At 44.3% G+C, this 13,416-nt stretch overlaps 1 protein-coding gene across 2 annotated transcripts in view; it reads right to left on the bottom strand.

Annotated features, from left to right (window-relative positions):
- The window catches only part of znf385a (zinc finger protein 385A), a 55,464-nt gene that overhangs the window by 23,338 nt on the left and 18,710 nt on the right, over positions 1–13,416 (bottom strand). The window contains exons 1-2 of one of the 2 annotated variants that reach the window (XM_080030978.1): positions 12,876–12,994; positions 3,674–3,825 (exon numbers count right to left, since the gene is read on the bottom strand). In XM_080030978.1, coding sequence (XP_079887104.1) covers positions 3,674–3,772 — 99 coding nt within the window. In that variant the 5' untranslated portion in view covers positions 3,773–3,825; positions 12,876–12,994. Of the gene's footprint in view, positions 1–3,673; positions 3,826–12,875; positions 12,995–13,416 lie in introns of those variants that run through there. The other variant, XM_080030976.1, reaches the window with a different exon arrangement.

The raw sequence follows: 13,416 nt of genomic DNA, 5'->3' as shown, positions 1-13,416 counted from the left end.
GTTTAGCCTCCCTCCCTCACTTCTCCTCTGCTCTCCTCTCAGCAACTTTCTCTCTCTCTGCCCCACACTTCCCCTGTACGCTTCCGTCACTCTGCTTTCCAGTTTTTCTCCACCCCTTCTCTCTCTCTCTCTCTCTCTCTCTCTCTCTCTCTCTCTCTCTCTCTCTCTCTCTCTCGGTGTTCCCCTTCTCCATGCATACTCAATCCGTCCAGATGCAGCCAAGATTGTATGACCCACACTCCTCCTGCTCTTCTCTCCCCTCTTCCCCAAGTTTACACCATATATCGAATATGTCATCATCTGCCACTGGAGCTTTCGCCTGACCCACCCATCCATCCATCCATCCATCCCACACACAACCCAACCAAACCACACAGAAACACACCCAATACACACACAATACTCTTCCTCTCTGGTTTTCTTGCTACAGTATAGTTCGACATCAGTAGGCATAAGATCTGTTAACGCCCCGCTGTGCTCAGCTCTGCCAAACACCATCCTGCTTCACTAAACTTCCCTTTTGGTTCCAACTCTCACTCACCCATAATGTTAGAAAGTGAATATTTAAAGAAGAGAAAGGGGGAAAACAAGAGATGAAAGTGGGGACTGACAGCAGATGAGATTCAACAAGTCTGCACACAGCTTTGCATGATTCGACATCTTCATTGAAAATTCCTGACTGTGCAGTCTGAGCAAGTCCACACCGGGGCGGACGGCTCTGCTCCAAAGTGTGTGAGAGTGCGTCTATATCAGGGGCCAGCTGCTGCAAATAAATAATTCAGCCTCGTCACTGTCTAGAGGCACATTGGGCAAGACAGGCGAGTAAAGGACACATCTCATTAAAGCACCATTAAAAGCTGTATATGGCTTTAGGAGAGGCCATTCCTCTACTATGGTTCTAATAACCCTCAATGTGAGTATCATTAAGGATCTACAAACTCAGCACAGATGACTTATTAAGCGTTAGAATAACTATCTGGCAGATTACAGTTCTCAGTGTTATTGCATATACTATAACACTGTGTTGATGCGTACGGACATCAAGGGGCATCTGAGACACTGGGAAAGGTGCAATTTAACAATTTAAAGACACACTTTAAAGGTGCAGTGTGTAAAGGGAATTGGCATTTTTCAGAACAGACTTGATAGAAATGTAATTTAACAAAAGTATGCTTAGTTAGTGTCTTTGTTATCCCCTTACAATGAGCATTTTAAATATGCATATGAGCGGAGCACCCTCCACAGAGGATGCCATGTTGCACAGCCAGGTTCTACAGCAGCACAGAACGGACAAACTTTTGATAAGCTCTCGGCCTTACACATTTTAATACTGGCTTTCAGCTGGAAATGCAGCTGTTGAAGGTGTACAAACATCTGAGAAATGTGCCTTTAATGTGAAACAACAACAACAGTTTACCATCCATTCACACAGTAATATGAAAGAGATGAGACCGAGTCGGAGTCATTCTCTGATAGTTTACAGTGTACTGCGTAAAAAGGTCAACAAGCCATAAATTAGAGTCATTGATGTAAACAGAGCTGCACACACTTAGTCCATTACTCCAGGTCTTCCTGTATAAATGTATTCCACTGAACAACCCTGAAATAAACATAAAAACATGTCCAAGAAAACAAAAGGGCAATGACTTCCTCCTTAGAAAAACATTATGACAGAGCTTTCATTAGCAGCAATCAAAATTGAATGTTTCATTTTAGCATTTTTACGGCTTGAAAATGTATACACATGCCCTTCCCTTAGACCTCTCAGTCAAATACCAACTGCACTATCAGGGTGAGCGTGTCCATTACACGTTTCTCTTTCTCTTTCTATGCAAGTAAAAGCATTTAAGCACTGTCCATGTATATGTGTCAGTATGCAGTGGCCACTATAAAAACAGATATGTCCTCCAAGCCTCTCCTATGGCCCCATCTCCTGGCCAGCGGGCTGTAAAACACCACTCAGGACTGGCTTGCAGCAACAGCTATTAACATTCACAGCATCCCTATGGACCTTCCATCGTAAGTTAATGTTTCCGAAGAGGAGGATGGGGAGCAGAGGGATGTTACAGATTGAGGGAGGGAGTGTTTCAGAGGCAGCGAGACAGAAGTGGGAAAAAAACAGCGAGCAAGACTGATTTCAGAGCTGTGCTAACAGACGCAAGAGTGGAAACTGAGTGCCTGCATCATTCCAGTATCTCTATTAATCCCTGTCTGCTGGGTGCACTGCAGTTTTACCATCAGTGAGAATGCTTCCACTTATTTCATGGCCCATGGAGGGCTATTAAAATGACTGTATCGTTTGAATGTGTTTAACAGTGTCTGCACTCGTGTTACCATCCCCGAGGTGACATATATATGTGGTCACAGCACGTGCCAGATTTTTCCAATTAGTGACAGGTGTTTGCTCCGTGGCCGCTTTTAGCAGATTGAAGCCAAAGATACCAGGCTGACACATGCAGAGGATAACTCTCTGTTGCAGACGTGGTCCAGGAATAGCATGCCCCCCCCCCCCCCCCACACACACACACACCGAGTAGCCTACATACAAAGTTCACTGATTTTACATAATGCTGACGAGAAATGTGTTGACATTCCCTAATGGAGTCTGGAGGAGCAGGCGGCCGATTATGCTGAGTCTGTGAAATGCTAAATGTCTCTACGGTCCAATCTAAATGATAAGATGTTAGTCAGGGCCTGGGGAAGCAGGAAGATCCCTCTCGGTTAAAATAAATACCACATCAAACAAACTATGGTGTTTGAAGTGCACAGCGATAAAGATGGCCTTAGAGCTGCTCTTTAGTTCTGTACTTTGAGTCAAGGAATGGGACAGAATGTGCTGACGCAAAATAATTCAGTGTGGGGAATACCCTGCTTCCCTCATAGTCAGGCCTGTCCAACACAACAACATACATTCTTGATATGAGTACAGCACCTCAACAATTTGACCACACACTTTAAAGGTGCAGTGTGTAAAAGGAATTGTAATTTTTCAGAACAGACTTGAAAAAAAGTAAATTAAAAGTATGCCTAGGGTAAGTGTTTGATTTTGTATTACCTTACAATGAGCATTTTATATATACATTAGCGGAGCACCCTCCACAGAGGATGCCATGTTGCACAGCAAGGTTCTACAGTAGCATAGGACAAACTTTTTATAAGCTCTCAGCCTCATACATTTTTATACTGGGTTTCAGCTCGAAATGCAGCTGTTGGAGGACGAAGAAAAAGTACTATATAATAAATAACTTAATACATCTTCACCTCATCACTTGATATTGTTGAAAGACTTGAGGCAGTGGTGGATGATGCCATCTTTCGTAACTAGCGTAATGCATTGAAGGCCACCGTAGCTTCTGTAAATTCTACAAACGGGAGGGGTAGCAACAGCCCGTTGCTAACTATATTTTGCACCACTAGGTGCTGCCAAAATACACCTATATAACACATTTTACCTTCAAAGCCACTGTAATTAAGTATATGTAAAAAACATGTATACTCCATTACAGTAACGAAATTAACACTGTAAGTAAAAGCAGAAAAAAAACACAACATCACTATGTCTTGCATAATGTTATGGGGATCTTGTGTGATTTTGTTCTTGCATTGGGTGAGCTAGAGGAATGTTTGTTGGTTTGTTTCTTTGTTTCAGTGTGTTGACTGCATCAACCCTCACCGTGTTGAAGTTGTGGAAGAGGCTCATGCTGTGCGGGGGAGGGGTGGTATCCATGGGGAACTGCAGGAATTGCTTCATGTCCAGGTGGGGCTGGAGCATCGTCGGTGTCCGCAAGAACGTGGGCACTGCCGCCCCGGCCCGGTTTATGCCTCCTGCACACAGAACAGACAGAGAAAGATAAACATACATGTCCTAATCTTGTAATTTAACCCATGTTCGATTGACAGTAAATGTCTTTGGTAAAATTGAATATAGAATACAAATAGAGAGATGAAGAGAAAAATAATAATTGGGTTGCTTTTTCAAAATGACATGCTATTCTTTTCCTTAAATAATAATACATTTTATTTAAAGGCGCCTTTCTCGGCACTCAAGGACACCGGAAATGTGATTTGCAAAAATCACAATGAGCAGTAATTGCATTGCAAGGCAATTATTTCTCTGCAGACAAAGCACAGCTATGAGGCACCCCGTTGGACTCCCTATCTCTAAACTGTCAGAAAACGCAGCATTTGACCATTTAAGGATGCCTGAAATTATTGCTGTGGAGTCTGGACAGACATTCTGGTTTTCTCGACAAGTTGACAGAGCTGACGCGACAGAGTGCTGCGGCTTTGCAGAATTCACATCAGCGAAGCGTTTCAATTCACTAAAACGTTCACATCAAATGAAGCAGGAATGCCAGGGAGAAGAAAGGAATGCCACAGAGCAGGTGGTAGGGATTCCTCTGCCTTCTCTCTTCCCCTCTCTTCCCCTCTATTCTCCTCTCCTCCTCTCTTCTCCTCTCCTGGGAGATATCTGCAGCTTGATGATAATGACTTTCATCTCTTTCATTCAGCGTGTGCTGCTTCTTGTTATCCGGACTTGTTCACTAGTGTGGGATCACTTGAATGTGTCTAATTATGGAGTAAATGAATCACAAACTCGGATTTCTCTACTCGCGTCTGACACATGCTCCTTTGCTTTGAATGTTACCAACATGTGTTAAGGGTAGATTTCCACAGGGGGCTACACAAGCACAGTCACTTATGAAAGCCGCTGTATGCACGCCCCACATTCACACACAGAGAGAAAAATACACACATACACACAAGCCAGTGCACTATGTCAAGGTTTAATTCTCCTATAAAAGCACGCACGGCTGTCATTATGATACACGGCTCCCTATTCTAGTCACTGCTCCCATCTGCCTTCTCTTCCTATGCTCCTTATCCCCGGCCCTCGTCTCCTCTTTAACCTCTGTCAGGGATGATAGTGATGGGGCCCACACAGCAAAACTCCTCAGCCTCTGCAAGCTCTTAGATTAAGCTTCTTAATATCTGCAACTGGATTTCTGTGGCTTTCAAATTCCCTCAGGGACTTAAAGCTCTGCTGCTCTCCTTTTGCTTGAGCTTGCTCTAAGCTACTCTCTCGCTCCATTACTTGCTGTGCCTCGCTCTGCTTCCCACTGCAATATGTTTATATACCTGCCTACACGTTCACATGGTAATTGGGGCATTATTTGACACCTCTGCATTTTCATCAAGCTTTATGTCGACGAGTGTGATCAGAAAAAATAATGTGGCTGCTGCGTGCCGCATGGTGAATGTGGCGATAGATGATGACGCAGTCTCCACAAGTTTGTATTAGAGAGAGAGGGGAGGGCAAGAGACAGAGAGAAAGAGATTGACTTTGTCAGACTGAGGGAAAGTGCTGTCTCAGCTCAAGCCCAGCTGCCTTCTGCTGCGCATCTGTGGGGCCCGGAGGACTGCATCATTACGTCAAGTCGGTCATGTACGTTTCTTCTGCCGAGCAAACCACAAACAATACACACACACACACACACACACACACACACACACACACACACACACACACACACACACAGAGCTATTCTTGCACTCTGGGGAACAAGTTTGTGGCCTCTTGCTTGTTGGTTATAGCTGGTGGTGGATTGTACTCATCAGGCTGACTCAGCACTCTCTAAACGGATGCACAGTCCCGCATTTCTCAGATGAGCAAACAAACATTCCCTTTCCTCAGTCTGTTTAACTCCTGTCTGAGCTCCTCCTAGATGCTTTTGCTTGTGATGAGAGAGGATGGGAGATCCTGTTGCTGCACTCTCTTCCACCTATACCTGGATGACTGATGCAGGCAGCTCCTCCTCTGGGGCTGCACCATGACAACATGACTAATACAACGCCTCTGGATGCATTTATCAACACACCGTGTGTTGATGCATGGCCCGCATTTGTGTCTGTCCCTCCTCGTGCAGGCATCTGTGTGAGTGTGTTTTGCTTGGAAGGAGCGACACTCTGTTCGCTAAAGTCGTAATGTTTAAAGCTCCCCAGTGAGTCTGCTCTTGAACATAAAGTCGGTTACTGCTAGTGGGTCAGCCAGCCTCTGGCAGACAGACAGACAGAGAGAGAGATTGGCTGACCTGGAAACAGAACAGGAGGAGCTGAAACCCTGAAGAAGTGAATGGGGCTTAGAACCAGAAAGAGAAAGAGAGGAGCAGTTGTCCTTGGAGCAAAGGCAGGGCTTGTTCCAGCAGGGACACTGTGCATGTGCATGTGAATGTGTGTTTGTGTGTTGTGTGTGTGTGTGTGTGTGTGTGTGTGTGTGTGTGTGTGTGTGTGTGTGTGTGTGTGTGTGTGTGTGTGTGTGTGTGTGTGTGTGTGTGTGTGTGTGTGTGTGTGTGTGTGTGTGTGTGTGTGTGTGTGCATAAATCAGAGTGTGGCTGCTTTCTTCTCCCACTGTATAATTACCCCATTAATTTAAACCTCTCTGTGGAGACCTTCTCGCAGAGTAAATCAAACAAATCACTGTATGACACAGGGGTGTGCGTGTGTGACCTACACAAGGTTTTGAGCATAAATGTGTCTTTGCGGTGTGTGACAAAAAGTGAATTTTTAAATGTGGTCCCAAGAGGCTCCACTTTGCACATTACACAAATCTTGCATTACAGTTGCAGCTAATTCAATAATAAGTTGTAAATGTTGCAACAACAGAACTAGAACAGCCAATGTTCACACTGAATCGTGGCAGATCATTCATGCACAGCTGTAACACTGGTAATAGAATAGATGCATAGAACAATCGAAATTGTATTAATTAACAACAATTTTGATATTTAAAAAGCAAAATGCCAAACATTCACTTCTCAAATGTGAGGATGGGCTGTTTTTGTCTCCTGAAGGTCATGGCACATTTTGAGGACTGTTAGCGAACGAGCCATTAGGAGACAAACCTTGTAAATAACTTGCTGTCCTCAGTAAAACCACAAGCTCAATAGCACATACAAATATCAAGGACTCAATTGATTTTTTTACTTCTCCCTACTGGCTTTAGGTGCCTGAAATGGAGTGAGTGACAGGCCAGTCTGGTAAAGCTGAGAGGACCCAGACAGTGATTTGGATGTTGTTAAACCCTCTGACATGTCAGGAATCCTATGCTGGCAGGGGCTCTTTACAGTAACACAGCCTTCTGGACAGCACCAGTGGGCTTGGTGTTTATACCAGTGGCTTGATTGAAGTGTGTCTTTCTGCACCTTTTATAGCTTAATGTTTGTGGGGACCATTTTGATTTGTGGAACATGAGAGCCGAGGCATTTTTGTTTATAATTTCGATTAAGGTTTATTTTGGGTTTGGGTTAGGCATGTAGTTGGGATCAAGGCCGATAAGTGTTGATGAGTGTAGGGGGGACAGAAGGAGGCTTAAAATGAGGTAGTGGGCAGAAAAGAGATCAAAGGCGAGCACCACTGATTCTCCTGCTACTGGCCACATCACCGCCTCCACTTCGAAAGGACACATTCATTATACACAAAAAACACACAAATCAATGCCTCCAAATCCCAATCCTATTTGTCCATCTGACTCATCTTAATTCCTAACTTTACGTGTGTGTGTGTGTGTGTGTGTGTGTGTGTGTGTGTGTGTGTGTGTGTGTGTGTGTGTGTGCGCGCGCGTGTGCGTGCGTGCGTGTGTGTGTGTGTGTGGTCGCTTGTGTGCGTGGAGAAAAAATACTAGATAGAGGATCATATTATTTTTAGGGCAGTCAAATTAACGCGTTAAATTCGATTAATTAATCACAGAAAAATTAACGCGATTAAAAAAATGAACGCAGATTAATCGCACTTCTATAATGCCCTTTGACCCGATGCAAAAGTGGTGCACAGCGGCACCTGAAGCTTGCATACACAGCCCGCACGGGTGAAAGGGAGAAAAGTAAAGAGAGAAGCAGAGGAAAGGGCGGGGCCGAGGGCTCTATGGACGGTTTATGGGATGCTTCGGGCAAATAAGCATGAAGGTAGGAAGACATCTTACTTTATTCTCCGCAGTGTCTGTGATTTAGTGGGTCCAACAATGTATAGGTTCAAAACAGTATCTCTCAATCTTCCTCCGTGTGTCTCAGTTTTGTTTGCTAGCTGTCTCGTCTCCCGCGTAAACGGACACCCGCCCCGTGTGTGTGTGTGTGTGTGTGTGTGTGTGTGTGTGTGTGTGTCAATAGTTTTGCCTATGAGTACGACGATGGTGAATGAATCGACATAGGCATCTGTGGCAGTGCAGCGCTGTCTGTTGTGGAGACAGAAGTTACGAGAGACGGAGAGCGAGAGAGATAGAGAGAGAGACTAGCAGGCTATACAGCCGTTTATAAACAGGTATAAAAGTATCATAAAAGTATGCAATTAATTTAGATTAATTAATCACAGAGCCTGTAATTAATTAGATTATTTTTTTTAATCGCTTGACAGCCCTAATTATTTAATATATATATATTTTTTATATCTATACTGCCTTAGTTTTGGGTTTCCAAACCTCGTGCAATAATTATGATTTGATGCAGTACCAATATGATGGTGACAAACAAAAGCACAAAAACTATTCCATACTCAGAACTCTAGAAACTGAAGCTGATAGAGGAACAGTCTATTGAGAATCACCATCGGGTGTTGTTTTTTCATATCTGTGCTGCAAAACAAAAAAAGCTGTTTCTAAAAAATCTAGGCTGCTTTCATGCTTTCATGTCTTGAGATTATCTAACAGGCTGTGTAGGTTTTGCCACACAGTTCAGCCTTCTTTCCCATGGGCATTGGGTGCATTCAGGAGAGAACAATAGGAGCAGGGTAGCTGGCACCAGGCACGCTGGACAGGCACAGATGTTGCCAGGTTCATTGGCAGTAGCAGCAGGGAGAGGGAGGTGGTAACAGTCAGGCTGCCAACTTGTCTTTCTGCTGGGCCATGAAGCAGGCACCTGTCCCCCACCACACGGCCCAGGGGAGAGGGAGACATTGGGACTATACATTTAGTTTATAATCAGTGCAGCTGATATGTTTTCTGGTTGGATATTATTACCAACCAAAGCCCTGCTAAGATTCAATACATTTGACAATACAAGACCCGACTAGGGATTAACATAATGAAAATGACAAGTGAGAAATATTTTTTTGGCACCTCAAAGCTTTGTGCCACGCAGCAGCTTTAGCGATTATCGGTGTGACATTCATAATTTACTTTATCGACCTAGTGTGTGTGCGGCACATTGAGATTTCAGACTAACTGCCGGCTTTAAATCTTGAGAAAACCTGTCGTTGGCTTATGTATGCATTATTGAGAGAACTCTGAGTCAGTCAGATGATTTAAAGAGACCTGGGCCTACACTGGGAGCTTTTCTCAACATAACCCCCAACATATAGTAGTCTCCTTAATCAAACCCTTTTTTTCATTCTTTCTCTCTCTCTCTCTCTCTCTCTCTCTCTCTCTCTCTCTCTCTCTCTTTCTCTTTCTCTCTCAGGCACACATGACTCCACCAGAACACCAGACTTGTACAGTGCAATAGAGTGTGACAGTTCAGAAGATGGTGTCTGTCTGCACACTGACTGACTCAAGGCAAAGATACAAACTGGGGATGCCAGACTGCTAAGAGGGAGAATTCTCATGAACCAAAGAAATATGCATGTTATTATTACATTTGTTGGTGTAAAGCTGACGTCCCTGCAGGCCTACTGTTTCATATGGGTTGTAGTTTGTGACGGATGGCTGGCCACCTGTCTCTCTGTCTCCCTTTCTCTTGCCATCTCTCTCCCTCGCTTTCATATCTCACTCTCATTCGCTCCTTTCTTCCATCATGAGGGACTCAGTGTGTAGTCTGTGCTGTACACAGCTGTGCCCAGGCCTACAGGAATAGCCAAATCATTTCAGCAGTGGAAGCAGCGTGATAGAGTGCAGACACAGGCTAGAGGAGAGGGAGAGGGCGAATGAAAATCTGGCCCTGTTCCATTCAGTATTGCCTTCCAGTCTCGGGCCCAGCAAGACAGCATGCCTCCCTTTCACCTGGACTCAAGTGCAATCAACAGGATCACAGGACTGGCTAACAGCGGCTCAAATTCACAATGAAAATGCACTCACACACGAAGGTTGGCAGATACCTTACACACAGAATAGACAGACACCTGAACACACACATCAAAGACACAACTATGTGCCCGCACACACGCACACAGCAGGCACACATACACAAACACGCACGCACATACGGAAGCACGCACACACACACACACACACACACACACACACACACACACACACACACACACACACACACACACATACACAGTGTTCCAAAATAATCGATTCACCTTTCCTCTAAAACACATTTACACTCCAGTGCACCCACTTTTACACATATGGAGGATTATCCAACCAGAACCATGAAAGGCAACATTCCTCTGACTCACATGTCTCTCTGCCTTTATACCAGTGTCCATCATAAAGTAGCTGACTGTGGTTTAACTCTGCTTTCACACATCAATGTAAACACACCCTCTCACATTCATAAAAAACACAAGATCGGCCTGATGCCTCAACTATATATTGTGTCACAGAGCACTGTGCGGGTCATTAGCCCAGAGCGTTTTGCCTTGCAGCTGTATCCTGAGCTGCTAACCCGTCTGAACACTCCCTTCACAGACAGCAGCCTGCCTCCAGATAGCTGCCTCTACTAGGAGTGAGTTATGGACTCACAGCCTCTGACTCACAGGTAGTGATGAACATCATCAGAGAAAGCATTAAGTGTATCAGGGCTCACATAGATCTGGGAGTCACTCAGTGAAGCATTCCACCTTTATGCCAAGCTTTGGTGTAAGGGGACCATAGGGCCACTAGAAGGTGCTATTGTGCGGGAGTTGTGAGCTTCTCTCTGTGACATAATCATGTGTTGAGTTTAACAGCAAACTCACCTTTGTCTATTTCATTAAATCTCAGACCATATTTTTGCGATGCAATTTTGTCTCTAGAAAAGTATTACTTTGTAAGGTGTGTAAGTTTGACCTCATGCTGCTTGCCTGAGTTTGTGGCAGAGCTATATCTATACCTGCAGTGTTCCGGACATACGAGCGAAATAGACGGCGATCCATTAGTCAGTGTCTCCCCTCACGGAATGGCGGTCAGTTTATTGGTTGTAAGAGTGGGGTTCAATATAATGAAAGTTTTGGATTGTATCATCACATTTTCTTGTAAAAAATTGTCGGGCACCACCAACATTTTCATACCCACTACGACAGTGATGCCAAGCATTCAAAAAATAAAAATAAATAAACCTGAGCGGTATAAGTGACAACAAGAAAGTAAGCTGTCGAGGCCCTGTATAAACTTCAAAGCAGCCACTTCATGTTCTTAGGTTAGCAAAGGTTATGAGAAGATATAAAAACAATGAGTCCTTATCAAACTTAATCTTCCCCACCATATATAACCAGGTTATGGTAATTTCTAGCTTCCTGTTAAAGTTAATACATGCACACAAGGTGGGAGGATGCAGATAAAAATCTGTTTGATTTGCTGCCTGGAACTGCTGGTGTTATGCTACGCTTCAATGGGAGGATTATGGTTGGGGTAAGTAGGGAAAGCTGAAAGATGTCTTTTTGCCTCAATGCGACTTGTTTCCTCTGTTTGCTCCCATACTGCATGTAAGGTATGTGTGTGTGTCTGACAGCATGTGTGCTCATGCGTATGTCAGATAGTATACATAGGTTTTGAGAGCTTGGTTACTGGGAAATGATACAGTGCTTCTGGGTGCTAAAGGCGTTGGCACAATGGTAAGTGTTAGTCAGTACATTTTTCCTTCCTTAATCCAAATATACGCAGTGCAGTGAGAGCCATGACAACACACTCAAATACTGGAAACAACCCTTTACAATGCTGGTGAAATATGATGGGTTTAGAAATGTCTTAAAAATGAATACTGGCTTTGTTTCTGGATTATTACATTTTTGGATTTAGTGTCAGTGTTGCCTAACTGCACTGGCAACAAGTTTGCATCTGTCTGTGAACATTTTTCTGCATCAGAAGGAGGGTGGTCAAATTTCCCTTCTAATTGTAGGTTTTTCAGATTGTGCCCAACCTACCAATTTGGAGAACAGCAATTTGACTAATTTCATTGTACTGTAAGGAACAAGTAAAGTACAGACTGTGCACGTGTGGTATTGTGCTCTGGGTATGGAATTAAATAGAAAATGCCTGAGCAGCAACAACATTTGATAAAGGTCAAACAGAGTTAAACAGCTTCCAATGAGTGATCAAGGCTTCCAAAACCTCAAGTCCCACAGGCATAGCTCACAGGAAGGGCAACCAAGTGTTAGTTCATAATCCCCCTCCCTCCCATCCTTCCACAACACACACACCCCTACACAGCTAAGGACACACGCAAATACACACACACACACACAGCAGGAACTCTATCTGCTGCCCTTTGCAATCTGATCAGAGTACCTAATTCCAGACAGGTCCATTTCAAGAGCACCTCGTCCTGCAAATATTATCACATTTTAAAAAATTAAACCAAACGCACACCTGCTCTTCATAAAAATACACACACTACACACAGATAAGGCAGGGTAAACCTTCAGTCTCTCCCAAAGGGGAGTATTGTGCCTATAATGACAGAGTGGATGGGGTGGTAATGACACGCTAGTGAGATAATATGACAGAGGCAGGCCTCGAAAAGCCCCCCAAAAGATCCTACCTTGATCTGCCCTAAGTAGCTGAATCAAGGCTGGGAGGGTTTAATTGCCGGTGTGTCTCTTTGGTAGACACAGAGGAGCTCACTGGGGATTCCAAAAAGAGACTGAGGGAAGAAAGATTGAGGGTAAGGGAGGAGGTATGATGCAAACAATTATGGGTTTGAAAGAAGACACAGCCTGTCTCTGGTAGCCTACCCCCTGCCTACCTTGCCTTGCGACCCTTAACTCCACAATACTCAGTGTCCTGAATTCACACTGAGGCCGGGGCACGTGCTTGAGCCACAGAGGCAGATGCACGCCGCTTTAATCCTACAGATAATTCTCCAGCTGGCTCCTCGTCTGACAGCCACTGAACTTTTGGAGGCTGTTGGCTTTTGTACCTTGTGAGGTGAGGGTGTGCTGGTACAACACACACAAACGCAGACATGCACAAACATGCACACGGATCTAGTAGGCTGATCTCTGTTAGAGTAGGCTGCAACCTTTCCAATTGTGTAGATACGTCGTAGCACTGGGATTGGCTTTGCAAAGCCAAATCCTTTGACTAAGTAATTTAACCTGTCTAACACTGCCCCTGTATTAGCCATCCAACCAAGGGCAGTTAAGGTGGGCCGGTAAAATGATACAGCTCTATTCCTTCGCACACAACTCATTTCCTTTTTGTCTCTAGTTACACCTTAAATCAATGACAGCTCAGATAATGATGCTACTTTGGGAGGGTAGCCACATGTTAGGCTTCTTGTTGCA

The sequence above is a fragment of the Ammodytes marinus genome (genome assembly GCF_949987685.1).
Source record: "Ammodytes marinus genome assembly, chromosome: 7".
Lineage (NCBI taxonomy): Eukaryota > Metazoa > Chordata > Actinopteri > Uranoscopiformes > Ammodytidae > Ammodytes > Ammodytes marinus.
Note: the sequence above shows the minus strand (reverse complement) of the source record. Positions and strands in the feature narration are given on the sequence as shown.